The sequence below is a fragment of the Pseudopodoces humilis genome, chromosome 18, assembly GCF_049639895.1.
Source record: "Pseudopodoces humilis isolate 2021_Gansu_Grassland_sample_001 chromosome 18, ASM4963989v1, whole genome shotgun sequence".
Taxonomy (NCBI): domain Eukaryota; kingdom Metazoa; phylum Chordata; class Aves; order Passeriformes; family Paridae; genus Pseudopodoces; species Pseudopodoces humilis.
In genome coordinates, this window is record NC_142217.1 from 1,940,389 (window position 1) to 1,964,760 (window position 24,372).

Consider the following 24,372-nt stretch of genomic DNA (forward strand, 5'->3'; position numbering starts at 1 on the left):
CTAACAAAAGAATGAAATTATTTTTATAAGAATAGAAGATTCTACAAGGAGAAACTGGAAACCAGGTTCCAAAGGCCCAAATCTTGCACCTTGCATCTGGAGAAACTGACCACAAAAGACAAGAAATGTAGCCTCTGCTGAGTTAGTGTGGGTACATCCCACCCTTTGGAAAGCTCAGAATTTTACATCAAAGGAAGGAACAACCAGATATTTTGGGCTTTGCACAAATGACAATAAAACAAAAAAACCAGTATGAAGATTATTTTTAAAGTAGCATTGTATGTGTGTGGAAGGCTTGTGTATAATGGTGTTGGGTGCACAGCTTTGCTTACTCTGGTCTGCATAGTTTTTGGTCTTCAGCTCCAGCTGTCGAGTCTGAAATTCAAGGTGTTCCACTTGGATTTGTAGTTCTTTCTTCTCCTGTTCCAGTGCATCTTCAAACTCTATGAACTTCTGCATAGGGAAGAAGTGGAGGAGGCACAGATGAGGATTATACGTAAGGTGGGTTTGCCTTACCATGACCCTTCCTCTCCTCACAAAAACAGATTTGAGAGAATATAAACTGAGGGAATATAAGTTACAAAACAGAAATAAGAATTTTTTAAGTACTGTAAGTAGCACAACAGCATTTAATCAAGATGAAGAGTCTATTTTATATTAGAAGCATATTGTTATCTTTAATGCATAATAATATATAAACTATGGTCAACACGAGTTCTGTAAACCAGCACAACTCCATCATTATTAGCAATGCTGGTCTTCTTTGTGTCAGGCTGAATTTTGATTCTTGTTAATTTGATGTCACAAAAGGAAAATTTTATTTCCACAATCATGTATTTAAAAATACCTATGTAAAAAACCTTCAGAGTAACTCTTCTAATGATGCAGATGAAAAGAGCTCCACCCAAAATTCCTGTGGGGGACAAGTCTTGCAGAAATGTGCAAGTCTTTTGGAAAACTAAACCCACCAGCTCTGGTGCTGCTCACTCCCATTATCACCAACACAGAGGCAGCTGCACACAGCCGTGTGACTCCTGGACAGGACACTGGACCAAAGGAAAGATTCCACAGATACACTCATTTCCAATGAAAACACAACAGGAAAATACCTGATTTCAGGGTCTTCATTCTGTAAACTGTCACTTCTCACCTGTGAGCTTTACTCACTACCTGACATGGACACCAGCACACAAGAGCAGAGTAAAATACGTGGAACATTCCGTTCAGCTCCAGTGTGGGATATTACACAACTCATGGTAGGAACTGGAGCCACAGAAGCTCCATATAATGAAATATCATATAGTATAATACCATTAGATCATATAATATAATAAAATATAATGAAATATTTAAACTAAGCAGGATTATTGAAAAACCACTCAGACTATTCACCAAGTCTTCACAGAAATATCGCGAACGTTGTTTATTTCTATCTTTAGCACACTTTTATAGGGTCTGACAGGGTCTGCAGGCTTAGCAAGCTACTATTGGTTAATACATATTGTTTACATTCTTTCCCCAGTACACAATGCCATTGTTTCCCTTTATTCTCGCTGTTCCAGGAGAGTTTCAAATGACACTGCCTTTAATACTGCCGCCTGGATTAAAAGTTGGCTTGTGCAGACAGGCTTTTACTAAAATATCATGCTTTCACTCTGTTAAAATGTTTCTCTACACAGGATCCCTGGGAAGTGAATGCATCTCCACATCTCTGCATATAGCTTGACCAGCCTGGTTCTTGCGCAATACATGGTTATCAGAGGTTTTCTGCACAGTACAGTAATGCAATAATGACCCATAACCTACACATCTAGATTTAGAAACAGCTATTTCTAGTACCACCACTGACACAAACTGGTGGGAATGTCCCGAAGGCTCAGAGAACACATACCTCTCCCCAGCAAACAAAGCCTGAATGTTGCCACTAGTCTCACAAGGGCACAGTACTGCAAAACTATCCCATTAACTGCAGTACACATCCTGGCCTGGCTTACAAACCCAAAATTCAAGTCTCATTACATTACTCCTGCATAGTTCCATCCAAGGAAGCCAGAAGTAGAGCATTATTTGCACCAACCAGTCCAGTAACTAGAACACCAACCCAAAAGCTGAGCTGCATGAGCACAGCTAGGGTTGGGAGCAGCCCTGGATCTGGAGTTCTTGAGGATGAGATCAAGGAAATTAAGCCAAGCAGGGTTTTATCCACCCTTAAAAATGTTTATGGGCCAAGATGAGCCCACAGGAAGCAACAGGGGTCTGTGAAGAGCTCATAAGGCTCTGCTTCTGACCCTGCCTCTCTTTCTCTCTATCTGTTTGCCAAATCCTCCTTAGGTCCAGGCCCATCAGATTCACCAGTACATGTACATTGGCTGGAGAAACCTCTTCTGTCTAAAAGCATGGATAATGGGGAAGAAAATCTCCTTCCCTCTGCCCTCTGCATGGGGGGGAATGTTCTCTCCACAAGCACCACTGCTCAGGAGCATGAGAATTTCAATTTAACAAATTAAAGCTTTGTTTTATTCCAAAAGAGACAGACACTGGTAAGAATATTTTTTGGCAAAGACTCACAGGGAAACTAACATATTTAAATGCTCAGTAAGATTATTTTGTTAAATCTCTACATGGAAAATATCCACATTGCTGCACTCTCAGGGTAAACCCAGTGCACATTCTCTATTGCTTTTACTGGAATTATTAGCAGGGACACTGAAGCCATCATTATAAATGGGATCCTCTCTGCAGTTGACTGAAAGCAACAATAATTATGATTCTTGCAAACTTTTAAAACTGCTCAATAAATTCCTGGGAGCAGTGACTCTATTTGCATTCCTATATAACTGTATTTTTAGAAACAAGCAAACACACTTTAGCCACTTCTTGCTTCCCTGCACTCAGTGTTCCGCAGTGCCTTTAACTTCTAACTGGGCTTTTAACTTTATTCCTCTTCCTGCCCAAATATATTGTAGTAAGTGTTTAGGGTTTTTTCCCACTTATGACTGTTTTAGAAATAGCACCAATGCCAACACCTTTCTTCTGCTATAAAGAAATCATGTCAGAGGCTAAACATTTACTTATTATTTAAGATTGTTCAGGGGGTTAGATTTTTAAGTAGGTGTTTCTTCCTGAAATATCAATTAAACACTGAAATCCCTTAGTCACTCACCCAGCAACTTGTTTTATGGGTTCTGAGAACTTTATAAAACAACCTGCCTTGTAAATTTGTGGATTTATTTTTGAAACCTTTTTCAGAACAATACAATTTCAGAATGAGTAAAAAAGGAAAAGAAGCCCTAACAGACACTGACAATGAGCAACAGAGCTGAGAAGCAGCAGTTTCACTTGCTCCATCTGTAAGCTGATGGAAACTATTCCCACAAAGAGTCTTTTCCTGGTATAATCTACATCTCCTCATAGGATTTTGCTGGAAGCACTCTGTACTAAAGCTTTATTATTAACCCTTTTAATTACAGCCAAGGGCTAAATCCCCATCCCATCGCAGTGGCTCAGCTTTCACCACTTTCCTGCTCCCATTTCTCCACCCAGGAACACACAACTACTTCCCCTCCCCCTTTCCCCAGGCAGGAATGAGGGATTTACAAGCAATAAAAATGAATGCACATTAAGGAAATAATTCACAGGTTTCTCAACAGCAAATTAAAAAGGAAAAGAAGATACAAGCCAAATGTTATTCTAGTAATGTAGGTCACCTTTAATAGGATTCCTAGATTTGCTACTGCTGTTTTGGTTTAATTCAGAGGAAACTGATTGAAAGATTAACTCTTCTATAAATATGGCTCAGTCTTTTTCCTCACACCTGTCTATTTTGTAACCCAAAAGTAATCAAAGGAACATAAAACTAGAAATCAATTAAGCACCTGGAAAAGAAAGAAACATGGAGACAATGATACTAAAAATTAATATTGCCCTAAGTGTTTGTAGGGCAGAACAGCATTTTGGATAAAAACCCATCCTGGGTGGCCCATCCTGGTGCTGAGGAGATCAAACAATGGCATTTGTATGCAGGGACCCACGGGCTTGACCCAGTTCCTGGCTCTGCAGCACCTTATACCTGTTCTGACATCAGAATTCATTACACCTGAGCTTCTCCATGCTCATCACAAGCTCTGACAGCAGAAAAAGTCCCAAGTATAGAGTGAAGTGAGCATGGCAGAATAAGGAGAGTATTCCTGCCAGGGATTTGCTCAAGGAAGATGTTCCTAATGTCCAGATGACACTGCTGCTCATCCTTCATGGCACCAGTGAGCTCTCATGAGGGTATCCAGGCAGACTCTATTTTTTCCCAGTAAGCCACAACAGACATTCCATACAGCATCCACAGAAATGCCTCACTAGCCACTAGAAGCAGCAGAGATTTAACTAACTTTAGTCAGAGATGTGAGCACACCCGAAAGTACAACTAAGCTGCACCAGAAGTTTGGAGAAAATAGGCACTTGATGTTCATATGAGTTACTCTTGTGAATGAGAGAGAGCCTCCAGAGACAGACAGCAGATGCAGCACATTGTCTCCAGCATGATGCCAGACCACAGGCCACAAGATGCAGCTCAAAACCCAAGGTATGTGGCTGCAGGTGGCCCAGATGAGCAGCCAGACTGGCTCCAGCATCTCTCCTGCCCAAACTCAATCTACCAACTGTATTCCCAGCACACAGGAAATCCCCAGTCACACAGTGCTCTCTGCACCAAACTCTGCCTTCCCATGGTGCTGAAAATTTCCAACAGGGCAGGAGAAAGAGAGCACAAGCTGCATAAAGTGGTTTTTATTTTTTTTTAACTTTTTTTTAACCAGGCTCCCAGAGGCAGTCATACTGCAAGTACATGTTTTTCAGTGAATACAACTCAGTAAACAAATATCCACTGGCACTTCACTTTTTCCATTTCTTTCAGGGAGACTATACAACCCTGACCCTGTTGAAGCTGTAGGAATTTCTCAGTAACTTGGAGGGGAACCAGTATATCACCCCAATGCTTTAAAACCTCCTAAAAATAACCCGGCAGAGGGAACACTAACTTGTAAGTCTCCTTCCCATCAGAATATTTTCTGGCTTTAATATTTACAAAAAGCATCAAACACAGTTATAAGAGAAAAAGAATTCTTATGATTTACTCTCCCACTTTTCATGCTTTTTATCTTCAGTCTGCCCAGCCAATCCTCCCTAAATGCTGCAGAGATGTTTGATGCCCAAAGATTAAATTCCAAAGTTCTGTGCATGCTAATTCACACTTGCTAACCAGCAAGCTTTCCTAAGGGCAGGGGATATTCGCAGGAATCAAATCCACAATTCTGACCTCAGAACAGTACAATTCCAATGACTTCTGAAAGCAGGCACTACAAATACTGTTCTTTCATTATAAACATTTAACAGGAGAATAGCATCACACAACTGGTTTGGGTTGGAAAGGACCTTAAAGACCATCTTGTTCCTGTACCCTGCCACGGTACCTTCTACTACACCACATTGCTGCAAGCCCCATAAACCTGCCCTTGAACACTTCCAAGTATGGGGTAGCTACAGCTTCTTTGGGCAACCTGTGCAAGGGCCTCCCCACCTTCACAGGGAGCAATTTCTTCCCAATATCCTATCTAACCCTGCTCTCTGTCAGTTTGAAGCCAAGTAGGGGACAAAAAAACCCCAAAGAAACAACCAAACAGCATAGCCTCATGGACTTTTTAAATGCATCTTAAAATAACCCAATAGACTCTTTACAAAGCACTTTACAATACACTCTGCCACAATTCCAATGCCCAGGCTACTGAGTTTTAACACTGCATTGCAAATAATTGATGGCATTCTTTCACTTTAGTGCTGCCAAGAGGCAAAAGAAAAATCTGGTGGTGGTGAAGCATACCGGGTTGAGCCTGCTACTGCACCTGCCCTTGATTTCAGAGGTTTCTCATTCCTAGGGCGAGGTGCTGTCGCTGGTTTTCCCTGATGGTTTCACTGAACAGAGCTCAGCTCACACCTTCACCTCCAGAATTCACAGGTTCCAACTCCAGCTTTCTGGAGATGAAATAAAGACATTTAGAAAAGATAAATAAAAAGGACATGAGAATTCCACTAATGGTAAAGAAAAACTACTTTTTCTTTGGTCTCCCACCATGACAAACCAGTGGGTAGACTGGAAGTAGAAACAGCCCCCAGCCCCAGGATTTCTCAACAGCAAGGCTGACCAAAAGATTCGTATTTTATTTTTTTCCCCTTTTTTTTTTTTTCCAGAGCCTCTACACCTAATTTCAAATAATGATTTCTGAATATGAAAATTAAACAGTTAATCACCTCAGTCATCTAAGAGAACTGGAATATGAAACTGCTATTTATATAAATGTCACATGCAATTTTTTCTGCAAGGCTCTATCCCTGGATTCCAAGAAGAATCACTGATCTGTAATAATCCAGGATTATGGCAAACAACAGTGGTTCACACACTACTCTTCAGAGGGAAAATAACTATCACAAAACCATACCAAGGCCAAAGAATGACTATGCTTCTGAAGAGCAGTAGTACATTGTGGATTGCTTGGCTTCCTGCTTTCCCGTCTCTTGAAAAGGAAGAAAATTACTAAAAATAGTAATATATCATCAGAAATCACTGCATCAGTGAGAAATCAAACAGGGACAGAGATGCACAGAGATTCAGAAATCTCATTATGTGGCCTTAATTTGTGGTGGCTGGCAGTGTGTGCAGTGGGTGCCCAGCAAAGGGAGTGTTGGGGTTCAGTCCAGACCTGAGTGGGGGTGCAGGGCTGTGGGCGAAAGCTGTGTTGGAAGAAGAAACCCCTCACTAGAAGCAGCTGTAGTTTCCTTTTAGCCTGGGAAGCAGGGAGAGGGAGGGTATTCTTCCCCTCAACTTCACTCAGGTGAGACCCCACCTGCACTGCTGCCTCCAGTTCAGGGGTCCTCACCACAAGGATGTAGAGCTGCAGGAGTGAGTCCAGAGGAGGCCACAGACATGCTCAGACCACTGCCAGAGGGCAGGGTTAAATGGAATACTAAGAAGAAATTCTTCCCTGTGAGGGTGGCGAGGCCCTGGCACAAGGTTGGTGGTGGCCAGGTTGGGTGGGACTTGGAGCAACCTGGGACGACAGAAGGTGTCCCTGCCCATGACAGGGAGCAGGACAAGATGGGCTTTAAGGTCTCTTCCAGTCCAAACCATTCTGTGATTCTATCTTCAGCTTTTTATCCCTATAGGCACTTATTTCGCAAAGATGAAGTAGAATGTTAAGAAATTGAGTTGTCTACTTTACACCGATGTTACCTTGACCTTATCGCACAAAAACATTCCCAGCAGAAAGGCAGTAAAGATATATTTAGTGTTTCCCTTGGGAAAACAAAGAGTTTAATAATATTTAAAACTGCTCTCCCTTGCTGGTCTCAAGAGCTGAAATGAACCCTCAGAAAACAGAAAACCATGATCATTAGTTACCCCTCAGTGATAAAAACATAGCTGCATTTCCATCATGCTATACCTAAAAAGCATTTTAGAAACATTTTGGCTCCTTGAGAGCAATGTCATTTACAGGTAAAAAAAAAGCTCCCTGTATTTCACCTGATTATCACTCATCTTGCTCCTCAGTGCCTCAAGGTGACAGACCCATGGGTCTGGGGGTGCTCCAAGCAATGCCACCCTTTCTCCTGGAAAGCGCTTGCCTTCAGCAGATCCTGTTCCAAGTGATTGCAGTCATGGTACCTGTAGAGTGAACCCCTAATCCTGATGACATGAGAAAACACACCATCAGGAAGAGTAAATGCTGGTAACAGACTGTATGTTCTCCATCTCCAAAGGATCTCAATTACAGGAAACAGAAGACACTGTCTCCACTATAAGTGTTACAGCACACAGCCCAAAAGGCCAAACTCTCACCCTTCTGCACTTCACTTGACTCAAACCTCCAGAGTGGCCCAGCTTAGCCCAGTGATGAGGTTTCTCTTCACTCTGGTTTCAAGCCAGCATATGTTCTATGTTAGGGGCTCTCTGAGTTACTTCTGGAAGGCAAGTCTATCAAACGAGCAAAGAAATCGGGTGGAATCTCTCCCTGGGTTACATTCCACAGTTTATTTCTGTGACGGGGAATCCAAAGGATGAGAGACAAAGGATTTGGGGTCTGGGGGGGTCTCTTTTAACAGGGTTTTTCAGAGGGAGGGAACATCAGAGAGAGAACCAATTTTTCTCAGCTAGTACATTTTACAAACTTTCTGCAAATCAAGGTTACACACACCAAGATAAGAAATAACAGACACCAACTTCTTCAAATGCCCACAAAGGTGTAGGAGTATACTCCACAGAGGGGCAGAGGGAGAGAGAGGGGGGGGGCTTGGTTTCCTGGCAACGCAGGAGGGAAAGAAAGGGAAGGTAAGAATGCTCTCTCAGCTTCCACAGCTCAGAGGCATTCTGGGACAGGAAAAACAGTTACAAGTTTCATGCTGGAGAGAAGGGTCTCTCTCCTCCCAACCCAGTGCTTTCCAGGCTAAAGAGATTTCAAGCAGCTGGAAATGCCAGCAGGGTCCCCTCTCCACTCCATCCTGCCTCTCGCTGAGGAGAAAAAACTTCAGTAACCATGGTAACTTGCCTCCAGGTAAGCAATAGGAGAAAAAGAAGTGGGGGGGGGGTGGAAATCACAACTAGAAAAGGGAAAAAATACATCTCAAGCTATCGACTACAACATGCACTGACAAAAAGCTGAACAGAGCTGCAGTTCTGGCATGAAGAACCAACAGTTTAAATCTGCGACTAGAGCACACTTGTTAAAACTCACTAGTAACTGATTTACCAACTCAAATTTCATACTTTTTAAGAATCTTACGCTATACTTGTCATAAAACTCAGCAAATGCTGTGTTCTCAGATGTCCCTTGCAGACAGTGCTCTGTGTTCTCCCGTGTCCCCTGTTCTGCTCACTGTGGTTTCCTCATTTTGAGTGTATTTGTGCCATCACAGCTGTGGCAACTGTGAAAACTCTAACATTTTTATTGCAGAGCTTGACCTGAAGTTCAAACCATATTCCCAGTACAGCATACATTACATATCAGCCCTGGAGGAATTTTGTATTAGAAATGCATTATTACAATAACCTTTTTATATTGAGTAATTAAGATGTATATAACCCTGAATCACATGAAGACACATATAATAAGCATTTCATATGGAAAAATAATTATCAGCCTTCCTCAGGTGAGGTCTCTGTCTGCAAATAAAGCTGACTGTAAACATGGCAAATTATTAGCAAAATGCCCAAAACATCATAAAAGAGAACAATATAATGTCATTTTAACTGTATTTTTAACCGAGTTTTTACAATTTATTAGCCCAGAAGGATACACAGTACATAGCTTCAGTAATAGGCTACAGAGCTTCAAATACATGTGTAAAGAACATAGAGAATATATAAAAGCAAAAAAGGCAAAAATCAATTTGACATCAGTGGAAAGATGCTCTGAGCTATGCCCTGTGCTGGAATCTTTGCTATCCTCAAAGACAAATGCACTCCTGAAGGAACATTCCAACCTCCATGGAAGCATAGTGAAATAACATTTCCTTTATATCTGCAGAGCTTGGAGATAAAAGATTTCTGTTCCTGATGCTAACTTCAAGAAGTGAAAATAACATCTTTTATCTACTAGATATTCAATAATCATAGATGGGACTTTGGCTGCCTTCTGTGAAATAAATGACTTTTTTGTTGATGTATGCAAAGATTACCATCTCCCATATTCCTGTTCCAAGGGAGCTGAGCCTTTTTCCAAGGGAGACCTACTTTTCCCTTATGATGCTCTCCATGAAGCCTGGTCTTCCAGCACGGCCAAAATACAGAGGGACCCTCCCACATCTCGGACCCTGCTTCAGGCTCTGCCTCAGTGTTCACCCATCCAGCTGCTCTCATCTCCCAATGGGACTAATGACAAGGTTAATTGTGACAGAAGATGCAGGAGAAGAAAGGGGTGCACCAAGAAGGGATGGGCTTCTGGTAGAACAGCTGGCCTTGGTAACAGCCTTAACCTTATTTCCACCATGATGGCAAACAAGAAGGAAGGTGTGGCTATGAAGTCCTGCAGATGACACTAGACTAGGAAGTGTCACTAAAGAGAACAAACTATCACAGAGAAAAACTGGATGATGCTGGAGACCAGAGCAATGCAGGGCTGAACAGCACTTGAGTGCACATGAGAACCATCACTTGGGCTGTGAGGAGAAGGATGGAGAGGAAGGAGCTGAGGAAGGAGCTGATGATCGGCGTCATGGTGACATGCTCTGGGCCAGGTGCAACTGCAGCCACAGAGGGCAGAGAGGAGATGGACATGCTGCCATTTCAACTACTCCATGTCATATAGGCCACACCAGACTGTACTAACAAATATGAAAGCCCTCACATAAACCTTATTACTAACACTTTGAAAAAGGCCATGGGACACTGGGACACTCACAGAGAGCATTTACACACTATAAGGCACAGGTAAGTTTTCTCTGGAAAATCACGTTATTCCTCCTGCCTCTCAGAGAGAGGATCAGATGGAGCACCAGATGTGGCTAAGGGTCAGTCAAGGAAATATGAGGGAATCTATAAAACAAGACTAGGCTGGCCAAGTGACACATGGCACAGGCCAGCAAATCTGCCTTCTTTGGCAAGGGAACAGAGTTTGGCTCCAGGGCCCTGTAGAGACCAGACAGGGCAGGACCAGTTTCCCTTTAAAAAAAATAAAGAAATAAATACTTGGTAGGGAAAAAATTCACTAATAGTAAAAGACAATGATAGCACAATAACAAACCAGGAAAACCAGGCCATGAATTAAAACCCAAAAAAGTATTCCACTGCAATTTTGAGGAAGGACAGAATAGAGGCAGGAGGTTTAACCAAGCTTGATACATTTATGAAATAGATTATGTTACTTGAGTTCCTGCAAAACTCAAGGACTGGACATGCTGATTCAGGAAGTCCTTTCCAGTGCTGCTGCCCCGAGTTTTTAAGGAAGAGCAGGTGTTTCTGAGAATGCTGGTAGCAAAACAGCTACAGAACTGGGGCAAAAATTACTACGCAGTATGAAGTCCTTAGGGCTCAAGTCTGAAGTAATTCAACTTAAACCAAGACAGTGCTCAGTGATGTAGCTATACCTACTACAGCTACACACATTTTTAATGTTAACCTTAATGTGGGTGTATAAACACACAGCTTATACTATCCAATATTAACAGGTGGAGTGGCTGTCAGACATCCATCACCTTGTAACATGCATGACCTCCTGCTTCACACACTGCTTCCACAGCAGACTACTCCATGAAAGCAGTGCACTTGGACAGACGCATTCCCAGTAAAATTCCCTGGTAAGAACTAGTTTAAGATAAGTTTCCTTACTTCAAGATCATTAATGTGGATCCTCTCCAAAATCATAGTGCCCCAAGTGAAGCAAGTGTAAAGCATTCAACTATCACTGTCCAGACTTTGGCCTGCCTGATTTTAACTTCTTCCTAAATATTTTATATATTTTTACATGTATGACATTGCATTACTGAAGTCACAGTTTTCTGCCTTCTGCATAGCTTAGCACAAGCGTCCATTCTGGAAGATAAAAGACATTGATGCACTGGTTTTAAATGCTGACCAGAGACGAGCATGGATTACAATAGACAGTGAAACAAATATTAATGGAAAAACATTGTAAAAAGAAAAAAAAAATAAAATTACACAAGCTGGTAGTGTAAACTTGTCTTCCTTTGTGAGGGCAAAAATATATTTGTAGGTATTTTTGTTATCTGGAATTATGGTGCAAATTATGTGGTGGTTTTGACTGAACTCAAGACCACTACAAAAGCCACCCAGCTGAAGGAATGGCAAGGCACACAAAAACCAGGGAGGTGGGACAAGGTGGGGCTACTGAAATGTCATCAGTGATTCAAACAAGTAGAATTTACAGAAAGATGCTGCTGTTTCACTTACCGCTGATACAACAGTGGTTGTGATGAAAAACTCTGTTAAGCTACAGAACTAACCCAAGAGGTGTTAAATCCTTAGTTTACAAGTTTAAAAGTTAGTAACAAAGTGAGCAGAAGATCAAAGACCATGTACAAGTGAGAAGCAGAACAGCCACTGGCAGCTGAAGGGGAGTAGGCAGGTGGGAGGGCAGGGCCCCAGAATGAGGGAACAGCCTATCACTGAAGCCACAGTCACCTAGGAAGGAAGGAAGAAGATCGCCTGATGTACAACCCCAACTCCAGCCCAGGAGCAGTGGGGCAGCCTATGGAGGCAGTGGAGTCACTGTCCCTAGAGGTGCTCAAAAAACAACTGGACATGGTGTTCAGCGCTTTGGTCTGGTTGACATAGTGGCAATGGGTCAAAGGTTGGACTTGCTGATCTTGAAGGTCTTTTCTAACCTGAATGATTTTGTGATGTCCCTCCTGAGACACTGTATTCCCCTCCAAAGTAGAATTCCCTGGTTTTGCTAATAAATAGAGATTACTGATTTAGCTCAACCAAAACATGTACTTGAGTTCTCTTACAAAGCTATCATTGAATGGTGAAAGAAAATGATAAAATACACTGAAATGACATCTCTCTCCATCATGGGGAGGGGAAGGTACTTCTCCATACCGAAGTTCTTAAAAATGTATGGTACCTCACACTGTACACTTCCCCTATATGTGCTGTTCATAAATGTGTTGCAAATAAGCTCTTTCAGTCCTTTTTCAAGCACAGAATCCCAAACCCAAAGAGGGCAAAAAGCTAATGTGCTTTTGGGCCATACGCCTTGAAAATACCCAACCATTAACAGATCAGTAAATTTTCCTGTTTTCAGTTAGTACTTACAATTATTATATACAATTATCTTTTGGGCGAAACTCAGCAAGCATCCAATGGGAAAATCTTTCCACAAAACCTTGCAGGTGGACGGGCAGGCAACCCTCTGCTGATGCTGTCTTGAGAGGGACAAGCAGGTCTGCTCTGGAACTGAGTAGCAACTCGCATTTATACCATCAAGTGGGATGGCCAGGACCCAGGCAGAACAGGAAAGATAATTAAGAGCCTGAAATTGTTTTTATCAGACTCAGTTGAGCATCATGTCCTGCTAAGAGCAGGTCCCTTCCAACCAGGGCACTGGGACAGAAGATAGACACCAGCAGGTGTTCATGACCAGAGAAGGCCACATCACAATTCAACTCAGGAGCAAAAGATTTGGTGCTTCCCACTGAATCCTGAAATAAAGCCACCTTTCCTGCCAGGCAAGATACACCTGGGACATCCCTTGCTTCCTCCTCAATGGCATGATAGTATCCAGTCTGCTACAGCCTGTCAGAGGCACCAAGACAGCCAACGATGATGGGGATGTGGGCTGTCTTCATCCTCTCCAGTGGACAAAAGAAAGAATGAAGGTGGCAAGGTGCCTTTGCTAGATGGAAGACCATAATTTTCAGGAAAATGAAGACTGACTGGAGAATTTTCTTGAAACTTCAGTCATTACAATCCCTCTCCAGACTTGATGGGATATGGGGGGATGGCTTTAAACTTCAGGAGGTTAGGTATTACAAAGAAATTACTCCCTGTGAAGGTCGGGAAGCCCAGGCACAGGTTGCCTGGGAAACTGTGAATGCCCCATTCCTGGAAGTGTCCAAGGCCAGGGTTTGGATGGGGCTTGGATCAACCTGGTGTAGTGCGAGGTGTCCCTGCCCATGGCAGGGGGTGGAACAAGATGAGCTTGAAGGTCCATTCCAACACAAACCAGTCTGTGATTCTACTATTTAAATCCATCTGCAATGGTGGTAAAGCCAAATCCTCCCAGACTTCTTGGCTTTTCTCTTAAAACTCTGCATCCTGGATCTCCAGTAGTAACTTCTGCCTACATATACCTGGGGACATCCCAAAAGTATGACTGACAAATCAACCTGCAAAGCCATTAACAGAAAGGGACCAGGCAGCAGCTCCTTCATTACACCAGAGGAAGAAGTTCCTCATCAAAGCTCACTTGGGGATCACAGTTTGACTTGTGCAGGTAACCCTGCATAATTGAGGGGAAACCTGGCAATCACCTCTGATCATCATTTTCAACTGATATTCAGATTTTCCTAAACTGTTTTTTAAATAAATCACAGCTCATAGTGCTTGATCACAATTTTATTTACAAGGCAGTTTTTAGTAACACACTGATATTTATGAATATTAATAATTGCCATGAGCTTGAGCGAGGATTTGTATGAAGGCTCTGTGTTTGGATACAGATTTTTTCACTCCAAGATTAGTGAGAATAAAGGTTACCAGATGGCAAGGACTGATTCCTCATAGAGACATGATTTAGAAGTATGCATCATAGGGCCAGTCTCTATTGCAAAACAGCATCACAAACTGTCTTTGGTACATTCCTTTAAATTAACAGAACTTGTAAACAGAAGTGTCTCTAAATGCATTTCATCCCAGCAGTGTAGAATTAAAAAAATTTTTTAGAAGAATTTTTAATAACTAATTACGTGTTTATAGCAAGTGACTTTCCAATAGCTGATGTCCTATAACATTATCTCTAATGAGCTAGAAACACGTACAGTTTTCACCAAAAAAAAATTATTCTGCACACAAACTTTTGATGGGGTGAAGATGAAAAAAGTACAATGGAAGGAACAAGCTGCTTCTGCATCTCTCAGAGCATAACCCCAAAGCATCTGTACTTCAGCTCTCAGTGTACATTGGGTATCCTCCATCAGACCAGCTGGGGAGAAACCAGCAGCGGGACACACGTCACTCCACAGCACAAAGCCAGCAATGGCTGATCCCACAAGAGCTGGGGTCCCCAGCAGAGCACATTCTACAACCCTCAGGATGCATCACTGCTGCCAGCCTGGGTTCCACCCGCACTCTCACCCCACCCCATAGCCAACAATGCTTCATTGCCCTTCTCTAGAGCCATGCACAAAGGATGAGACAAAGAAAAAAGGGCAGACTGCCACAAAACTGCCATCATACCAGGAAAGGAAAGAGAGCAGTCCCCGCCGTGCTGTCCTGTGGGCAGGAAGAGGGGAGGCACCACCTGATCCAGAATGGCAGGCAACACCCCTGCTGCTGCTGGCAGAGGCAGCTCTCCACCCTCACTTTGAGCAGACAAAAGGCATCACTGAGTTACCTCCCAACAAATGTCACAATCTACCTTCAGAGGAAGGAAGGAATTATGTCTTTAGTGTTATTAGTATTAACATCAATTCTCGTCCTGCATCAGAAGACACATGATGGGATAGTAAGTTTTTAACTTACAATCCTATTCAGTTTTATTGCTGGAGGGTTTGTAAGGAAAGGCATGTTCAGCATCCCAACACTGCCAACCCTTTTCACAAGAGGCACATGCTGACTGTCGGCCAATGCAGTTAGCCACTGTCAATCTTAGGAGCTCCCTAAACAAAGACACAGGGTCTTTAGAAATGAGACATTTATTCTGTGCAGGTTGCAAGGTGTAGGTTTCCACAAATCAAGGACAATATAGTTACATCTTAAGCCTCTCTAACACACATCCATGCCTACTTAATGCATATTTCTTTGTATAACAATCTTAAGTAACACTTGAAACACAAAGTTCTTTTTCTTTATTAAGCAACTTCTGTCACAGCAGTTGTCAGACAACATGTTTACAAAAGGTGAGAAAATTCAGCCTGGGGAGAGACAATTCAGCTTGAAGACACCATGAGGAGGCTGTAAGGATGGCCAGTGAGCTTCTTTCACCAGTTCAGAGAGAACATTAGAATCTTAATCTAAAATAACTAACCTACTTAGATACAAATTTCAAACTCAGGTATCTCCAGAAGCATTTTTTTGTTGTTGGTTACTTTATTTTACTATCTTCAGTTGCTGAGTTTTAATAATAATCTACAATACTGTATAATTGTATTGTCAATTAATCATTTGACCATGATCAATTCTGACTCATGGTCAAACGAAATCACTGAAAAAAAAGGCGTAAGAGAAAATTGAGACACAATGGTTAACATCCCCAAAACGTGAAGTTTGTCTCACCCAGAAGACACAACGGGATCACCACAAATGCTCTCACTTTGTGTTGCTTTCTAATTCTGAACAACTAAATGGATGTATTTTGGGAAAAAGGAACAAGTATCATAAATATGTAAGGAACATCTTCCTGCTCAGCAGAAGACTATCATTACAAGTATCACAGTACTTCTGATGAGAATGAAGAATCTGGTTTGTCCAGGACCAAAAGCTTTTGTAAATCAAGGTAATTGCAGAAGAGAATTCAAGGTAAATTGGAATAACCCTCTAATAGCCTCTAATATCTGCTCTGATACTTCTTCCATGGGTGAATGTCTTGGTTTGGAAGGCAGGTGTCTGTTAGGGAGGGCAGGAGCCTCCTCTGGAATGAAAAATGTAAACCCCCTCCCTCCAAATTATAATTTCGAAATTAAGGGGCTCTCAGGCATATGGGGGTTGGAGTAAGAGTTCTTCACTAGTATGTATAACAAGACACAAAACAACAATAACCAGGGACCCCATGAAAGCATTCTTGGCCAAGACGGGAAAGGATGGAGGAGAAGCTTTGCCTCACAAACCCCCTGCGGGCAGTCGATCCCGGGGCCCCTGCAGGACTCTGAGGAACACTTAGCTGGTACGGCAGGAATGTGCAGAGATCCTGGGCTGGTGGATGAGGTGTATCAGAAGCTCCAGGGTGATGGCTGGCACTGCAGGACATCCCAGCAGGACAAGGGGTGTGAGGCCCACAGAAGAAGAAGAAGAAGAAGCAGCTCCATCTAGGTTATGGCGAATTCCTTTCTCCAAGCAACAGCTCCGAGTGTGTTCTGCTCTGAAGCCAAAGAAGCGAGCTCCCCAGCAGCTACCCCCACCCTCCCTTTTTCCTGCCCCCCTTCCCCCTGGGCCCAGACAAACTCTGTCTTCTCAAGCACCCAGTAAGTACCTGTAGTCAGGTTTCCCCACAATTAATGGGGAAAATTCTATAGGTGAGAAAGGACAAAAGAAAGGACACCTAACCCCAGCATTATAATCTGACAGTGCCTGCAAGCTCCAGGAACGGACCAAGAGGGCGTGAAGGATATGGAGACAGATCAGGTACCCAGTGAACCTGCATTTCATGCTTGCCAGTTATTTTCACCAGCCTATAGTGCAAAGGATCCATGTAAAAGCATCTGGTCTCCCATACTCCACAAAGCTTTCCTCGTTGGATGCTATGAGGTCTCCATCAGACTGCAGAAATTCCCATTAATCAGATATTTGTAAGATCAATTTTCAGGGTGGGGAAACAAAACACCTTCCTGGGCTGGAAGTCATTCCACAGAGAAAGCAGATACAAGGCAGGACAAGTGGTGTTCACTTACAGTGAACACCAGGGGCTGGAGCCCATAACTATCACTTTTGTCATCCTTCCTCCCCGTCTCCCTAAAGAAGAGGGTATAAGGTAGGACAATATTTAAGGCATCCCATAACAAATGGGGGGAGGTTGTTACAAGCCTTTGTGCTGTTTGAGATGCAGACAGGAGCAAGCTCACCATATTTCCACAGTCAGAAAGCTCTTCAGGTACATGTGGCAGCCACAGTGCTCCTCACAAAGGACCAGCTCTTCCAAAATACTGCCACTGATCTTCAAGCAAGACATCGGAGCCTTCTTATTACATTAAAATTACTTACTGGTAATTGAGTGTGCTTCTAAGGTAGATAACAATGCAAACAGCAAGCTATAACAAGGAGTGATGGCCCCAGAGACACGACAGCAGGAGACAGGGACACTGCTTCTTGTGGGAAAGGATGACAACACCCAGGTGTCTTTCAATTAAAAGTTCTACACTTGGCAATGCCAGCAATTCCTGCCCCTGGGGAATACAGGCACATGCTGGGGTCACCCAGCTTGGCAGAAAACTGGGGTTGCTGGCGGACACCAGGTTAAACATGAACCAGTGATGCGACCTGGGGGCAAAGAGTGTTCTGGGCTACGGCCACCAGGTTGAGAGTGCTGTGCCCAGTGATGGACTCTCTAGCACAAGGGGGACAGGGAAAGACTGAAGAGAGCCCAGTGAAGGGCCACAAGTATAACAAAAGGATTGGAATACCTGGAGAAGAGCAGGTTCAAGGAGTCATCAATGTATATGAATATCTGAAGGGGAAGTACAGAGATGAAGGAGCAGTCTCTCTCCAGTGTGCCCAGTGACAGAACAAAAAGAGATGTGCACAAACTGGAACACAGCTGGTTCCCTTTAAACATAAGAAAACCATTTTTCCCTATGAGCACTGGCACAGATTGCCCAAGGAGATCTTGTAGTCTCCCACCATCTTGGAAACACTCAAACACTGCTTGGACATGCTCATGGGCAGCCTGCTCTGGGTGACCCTGCTTGAGCAACGGGAGCAAATGAGCTCCAAAGACTCCTTCCAACCTCAACCAGTCTGTGGTTCTGTCAAAAGACCCATAGAGAAGCCCACAATAACAATGCTGAAGACAGCCCATTGTCACAGGAGGCAGGAACCACTGCTTCAAGGGGTTACCACGCTGCTGAAGCCCACACCACACCCTAGAGAGCTCAAGACAGCACTGTCCATCTCCTGGCCAAGTCCAACAACAACACAAGTCCATGAGACCTGCAGCCCAGCAGGCTCTGCCACACATTTATATGCTAACTCCTTGCTCCAAGAGCCCAGCAGAGGCCCAGGACACTGACACAGCAGCAGCACCTGCCCTTCAACATCTGCAGCCTGGAAACACGTTGACTACTGACCAGGAGTCAAGTGCATGGGAACAACCAGTGTTACTGAGGCAGAGGTTTTCCCAGCCACATTCCAATGGAAGTTGCTCCCACCCAGGTGCTGGACTGCCACAGCACAGAACACAAGCTACAGAAAGTCTACAAAAGGGGTCAGATCTTCTGATGAGCACCAAGTCCTTACCTCCACACCATACCTATATGCATCTTCAATGACTACCATTTTAAACACTCTAATGAGCATCAACTGATGTTGCAAAGCACTCTTACTTTGATACTAAAGCACTTTGTGTTCTGTGGACAGCCACCACCATTCCTTTGGGACATAAATTTCCCTAGAAGCAGTTTTCATGCAACAAGGTGTCTGAAGGCACCTCCCACATGGCAGAGGCCCATGTGGCTTTCCTAAGTCCAAGAAGCCATGCTAACACACCCCAAACACCCTTGTAAAGCTTTTATGTGCATTCACATGTCCACATTCATCTTGGCATCAGTGCCCAGTGTGATGAACAATAACTGCAGAAATCAGCATTTAGGGCACACAGTGATGCTTGTCTTCAAGAGAGGAAGAATATAGAACATTAGGGAAGCAGCTTGCTTTGAGACATCAAAATGTCTCATTAAGAGTGGACCCAGTAAGGCCTATTTTCCCTGGGGATTTCTGCAGGTCCCTAGCCCTTTCTTCATCCCAACTCTACCTCTACACATCCCCTGAGCAGACCCCAGAAAGCAACAGTATGTGCATGTCGCTCTATTAGGAACGGCTGGGAAGAACGACATAGACTCTCTACAGAGTCAGTTAGGAGAATGTCTCGTAGTTTATTATTTCAGCTCTGTTTTATAGACTGATACATAGAAAGTACAGAAAGGAAACTCTTATTGGTTAGCAAACTACTACATCACCATCATTGGTCAGTGGGGCACACACCCCCCCGACCTTCTCTTGCAAAGAAAACAAGAGAAAGAGAAACAACACTTGTAAGGGTGTCTTTTGTCTTTGAGGATTGTTTTGAATCCTCCTTATGAATTCCCAGGCTACTTTCTCAGGCTGGACTGAGAGAGCTATGTGGCCTGTAATTTTGACAGGCTCTCTGTTTCAGAGTTAGCATCCACATGTGCATGTTGGACCCACCTGCCCCAGACCCACGTGCTAACTGTCCTGCTGCCAATCACTAGCACGCTGCTAACTCTGTCTGTCCCTTCAACATCCAGGACCTTCACTTGACCTTTCCCTTTCACTGTTCACCAAAAAGACACACTAAAAAATTTAAGTAACCTTTTTATTTAACAAATATGTCTGAAAGCAGCCACCAGTTTCCTAAGTTATTTGGGGCTCTCCCAAGAGCAATCACAACAGCTTCATTTCCTTAAGAGATCAAACTAAACCAAATACTTAGCCACTAAAAATAAGTAATGTCCTATGCGCCTGTCCAAATACCAGGGCCACGAAGGTGGTAAAGGGACTGGAACATCTTGCATAGGAGGAGCAGTCGAGAGGGCTAGGGCTGCTCAAGAAGGCTCTGGGAGATCTGACTAATGTGCTCAAGTACCTGCTGGGAGGGAGCAAGGATGAGGAGGCCAGACTCTGCTCTGGACAGGTGGCAATGGGCGCAAGAGAAACCACACAGAATTCCATCTGAACACAAGGACGCACATTTTTCCTGCAAGGCGTCAGACACTGGGACAGGTGGCCCAGAGACATTGCAGAGTCTCTATTCATGGAGATGTTCAAACTCTAACTAGGTCCTGAACAATCTGCTCCAGCTGCCCCTGACTGAGCAAGGGTGTGGGACTCCATCTCAGGAGATTACAGACACACTAGAAGAGTCTGTGATTCCACAGACCACCACACCACACAAGCAATAATGACACTACAGTCACACATATGTATTCCATGTTTGTATGAAACAGATGGAAGAAAACAAAACCACAAAAATCTGGTGCAATCCCGTATCTTCAGTAGCTGGGAGGTCATGGAAAATTTCAATATGCAATTTACTAAGCTCCATAACAACAGCAACTGACAGCACTGCCTCAGGCCAAGGAACTTGTATTCAAAATCCACTTGCCCAGATGCTTTTGCTGCCATATTTTAGGACAAGTAAAAAACATGAAGTCTCTACAACCTAAGCATTAGAAAATATTTATTAGAAAATAAAGCATTAATTTGCTTTTGGCAAAAATTAATTTAAAAGACAATATGTAGAATTATCTTAAGACAGTATTTTGGGAAGGAAAACCTTCCTTTATGGCTTTTAGTGAAAAGGAAGCTGTTTCTCTGCCCACAGCAGGGGTGTTGGAACTAGACTTGGATCTAGGAACTAGATGTTGGAACTAGGTGTTGGAACTAGATGAAACTATTTCAAGTATCTATGATTCTACAATTAATATTAATTTAATAAACCATACCTGTACAGTCTGCTGTGCACAACTGCTGCATAAAGATGAACAGCAAGGTACAATGGCTCTGCACAGTGGTAATCAGCCAATACAAAGCACATTTTTATGCCACAACAATGCCCACCTGTGATACCAGTTACTTTGAATTTAATAAATCAACATAAAGCAACCATAACTCAGGGTCTTTGACAGGATATTGCAAGAGAACAGATCAATTTTTCATCTCCAACCTCTCAGTGTCCATTAATTGTTGCAACTGGGACTCATACACAAAGAGGAATCAAGACTAAGGTCAAATCCTGTTTCCGGGGAGGATCTTCCCAGTTAGAAGTGAAGATCCTACCCAAGACCTGAGGCACAGGCCACGAAACTGATACTGTTGGAGGGGTGGGATGGACAGTCCCTGGTCACTGTGGCACCATTTCAGAGCTGCAATGCACATTCTGGGAAGAAAACACTTTTCTGGTTTTTGATTGTGTACAACTACCTGTTAGCAGAATTCCCATAATACGTAATTTACTGCAGAGTAAGCAGTACGTGGGAAACAAGTAAAGATAAATAATGTACTTTGTTATATACTGAGGGAAACAGCAGCCGTGCAGTCCATGTGTGACCTTGTAATAGGGGGTCTGTAGAGGCAGAATGCTCATTTATTCTCATAAGAAACACATTATCTATTCCTTTTTGGTAACAAATCTCCTTGCAGACACTTCCCCCACGTACAGTGAACTGTGCATAAGGATGACAGAATATCTTCAGCAGCAGCAGCACTTTTTAAATATCACTTTTTAAAAATACCATTGGCAAATGGTATTTGCCACAGTTCCCAAGTTTCCTTGTAGGGAATGTAACTGCTATCTGTACATTTGTTTCCAGAAAACACATCCTGTATCTAGTAAGCCCAGAACAGCAATCCACTCCAGTCCAAAGATGCAAGATGGACTGTTCCAATGCCCATTTGCAGTCTCATTTCTTCCCATAAATAGTTTACTTTAAAAATTAATTCTCAGAAGCTGCAAAATGCTGTCTCTACACAACATAAATAAGCCTTGTGTAGTCAGGATAATTTTTCAACTCCTACAAGCATTCAAAAGAACTTCAGGATCATTTATTAGTCCATTAATACATAATTAGAACTTGGGACTAAAACTTTTAACTGACTGGCTGTTGCTTTCAGAATCAATAATGGACCACAAGTCCTCTCGACTAAGTTACAAAGCTTCTTGCACATGACTATTAAGCAACAAGAACACATCTGTGAAAATCTTGCATGTGTTTTACACCATTCTCCGGTTCAACAACTATTTCATTAATTACCATTTCTTTTATTTTATTATTACCCCATATCAAATCAGAACTTGACTCCTAGGAAAGCAACTGAATCTTAAATCTTCTGCTCTTCCTTTGTCTAGAAGACAGAAAAACTCACTTTTTAGGAAGTTTAAAGGAGATGATATGGTGGGGATGATGTGGTGAGGATGGATTTTTTTCAGCACCAAAGCTCTATCCCAGCTCACAGACTGTCACTCCAAAAGGCTGAAGAGCAATGCCTATGGCTCCCAGCCTTCAAGGCTGAAAGAATGTTGTGTATTTCAGCAGGGACAGGCACAGATGTAGGAAGATAAAAGAGTGCAGATCACCTCCCATCTGTCTTGTGTACATTCAAGTGCCTATAACCGTTTCTCTTCATCAGAGGGGTTGTATTTCTCATGAGCCGCTTCCAAACAACCCCACCAGCTGGGCAACCCTGCCCCGGTTCTCCCGGGAGTGCATTCACGCTCCAGGAAACGGCAGGTGATGACTTGGAAATGATTTTATTGAAACGCAAGGCAAAGTTTTGATAAAAATAAGTTTCAAAAATAAGAGGTTATATTCTAAAGGCAATTCTATGGTCCAACGAAACAGCTTACAGCTGACATTGAGAGTGCTGGATGGCTGCACAAATTACCCATTTTAAAAACTATTTTTTACACGACAAATTATGCTGACCCCTCCGGATGCTGTTGTCATTGCAAAGTGAATTCCTAATTCCTCAGGAATTCCACAGGATTGCAGCTATTTTGGTTCGGCTTTTTTTCCCTCTCGCTGTCACGGGGCAGCTCAGCCGCAGTGGGCCCCGGCACCGCGGTGCGGCGGAGGAGCCGGGCCTGCCGGGGCCGGAGAAGGCCCGGAGGCGGGAGCCCCGCACCCTCGCGGGAGGGGATGCACCTCGCCGGGCCCGCCCCCGCACTCCGCTTCTAGAAAGTACCGGTGGCCACTTGGCCCCGGCCCCGGGGCCCCCGCCGCCCCCCGCCCGCCCCCCCCCCCTCCCCCGAGCCGGGCCCACTGCGGGGGCGCGGGCAACAGGGACACGCCAGTGGTGGCGATCGGGGCGACAGAGCGAAGGCCTGTGAGAGGTGGCCCAACCACAGCCCTGAGGAACCCCCGCCACCCTCTCGGCCCTCCCGCTCCCCTGCATCGGGGTACCCGCCCGGCCGTGGCCAAGATGGTCGCGGGGCGGCGGCACTCACCTCCTCGGCCTGCTTGCGCAGCGCCTTCTCCCGCTCGTACTGCGTGAGCAGCTGCTCGTTGTCCTCCCGCAGTAGCTCCAGCTCCACCTCGTGCTCCTGGTTGTCGGTGAGCACCGAGTCCAGGTTCTCCAGCACCGTCACCACCAGCGGCATCAGCTCCTTCACCACCTCCTCGTCGTAGCAGTGGATCAGCCGCTCGAACTCGCGGTAGATGCTGTTGGCGAGGCCCGAGACCCGCTCCGACATCACCGACCCCGAGCAGTAATCATCGCCCGGGTACCCCCCCACGCCGCCATCGTCCAGCTGGATCTCAAGCATCCTGCCGGCCGACAGCCCTCTGCCCCGCTCCGCTCCGCGCCCCGCTGACGTCGCCGCCGCCGCCGCCGCCGCCGCCGCCACCGGGCGCTGCCCCGCCCCGCCCGCAGCGTCACGGACCGCCCAGAGCTGCTGGATCGGGGTCGCGGATACCCGTGCTGAGAGCAGGCCCGGCGCCGCACTGCTTCTTGCACTGGACACACGAACGGCAGCGGTGATGGCGAGCCACCCGCGGCCGGTTCCGTCCCCCGAGTCCCGCGGCAGACAAAGAAGCGCGCACCGGGGCTCCACGCAAGGCGCGATGGGCGCGCGCGGGGCCCCACGCTGCGGCGTCACGCGCAGGGACACCGAGCATGAGCCAGCGCATGCCTGGGTCGCGCCGCCTCTCGGATACGCACTGGGTCTGGGAGCCGCGTTAGAGACTCGTCACAGCCGCGGTAGTTTT

The 24,372-nt window shown here is 44.5% G+C and overlaps 1 protein-coding gene across 26 annotated transcripts in view; it reads right to left on the reverse strand.

Moving 5' to 3' along the window:
* The window catches only part of MAPK8IP3 (mitogen-activated protein kinase 8 interacting protein 3), a 75,831-nt gene extending 51,841 nt beyond the window's left edge, over nucleotides 1–23,990 (reverse strand). For 25 of the 26 annotated variants that reach the window (XR_015774113.1, XM_088064211.1, XM_088064209.1 and 22 more), the window contains exons 1-2: nucleotides 23,613–23,980; nucleotides 333–453 (exon numbers count right to left, since the gene is read on the reverse strand). Coding sequence is in view for 25 of the 26 variants with exons in the window: in XM_088064211.1 (XP_087920337.1) it covers nucleotides 333–453; nucleotides 23,613–23,930 (439 nt within the window). In the remaining variant the exon portion in view is untranslated. Of the gene's footprint in view, nucleotides 1–332; nucleotides 454–23,612 lie in introns of all 26 variants that reach the window. The other variant, XM_088064212.1, reaches the window with a different exon arrangement.
* Between the last annotated feature and the right edge of the window lie 382 nt (nucleotides 23,991–24,372).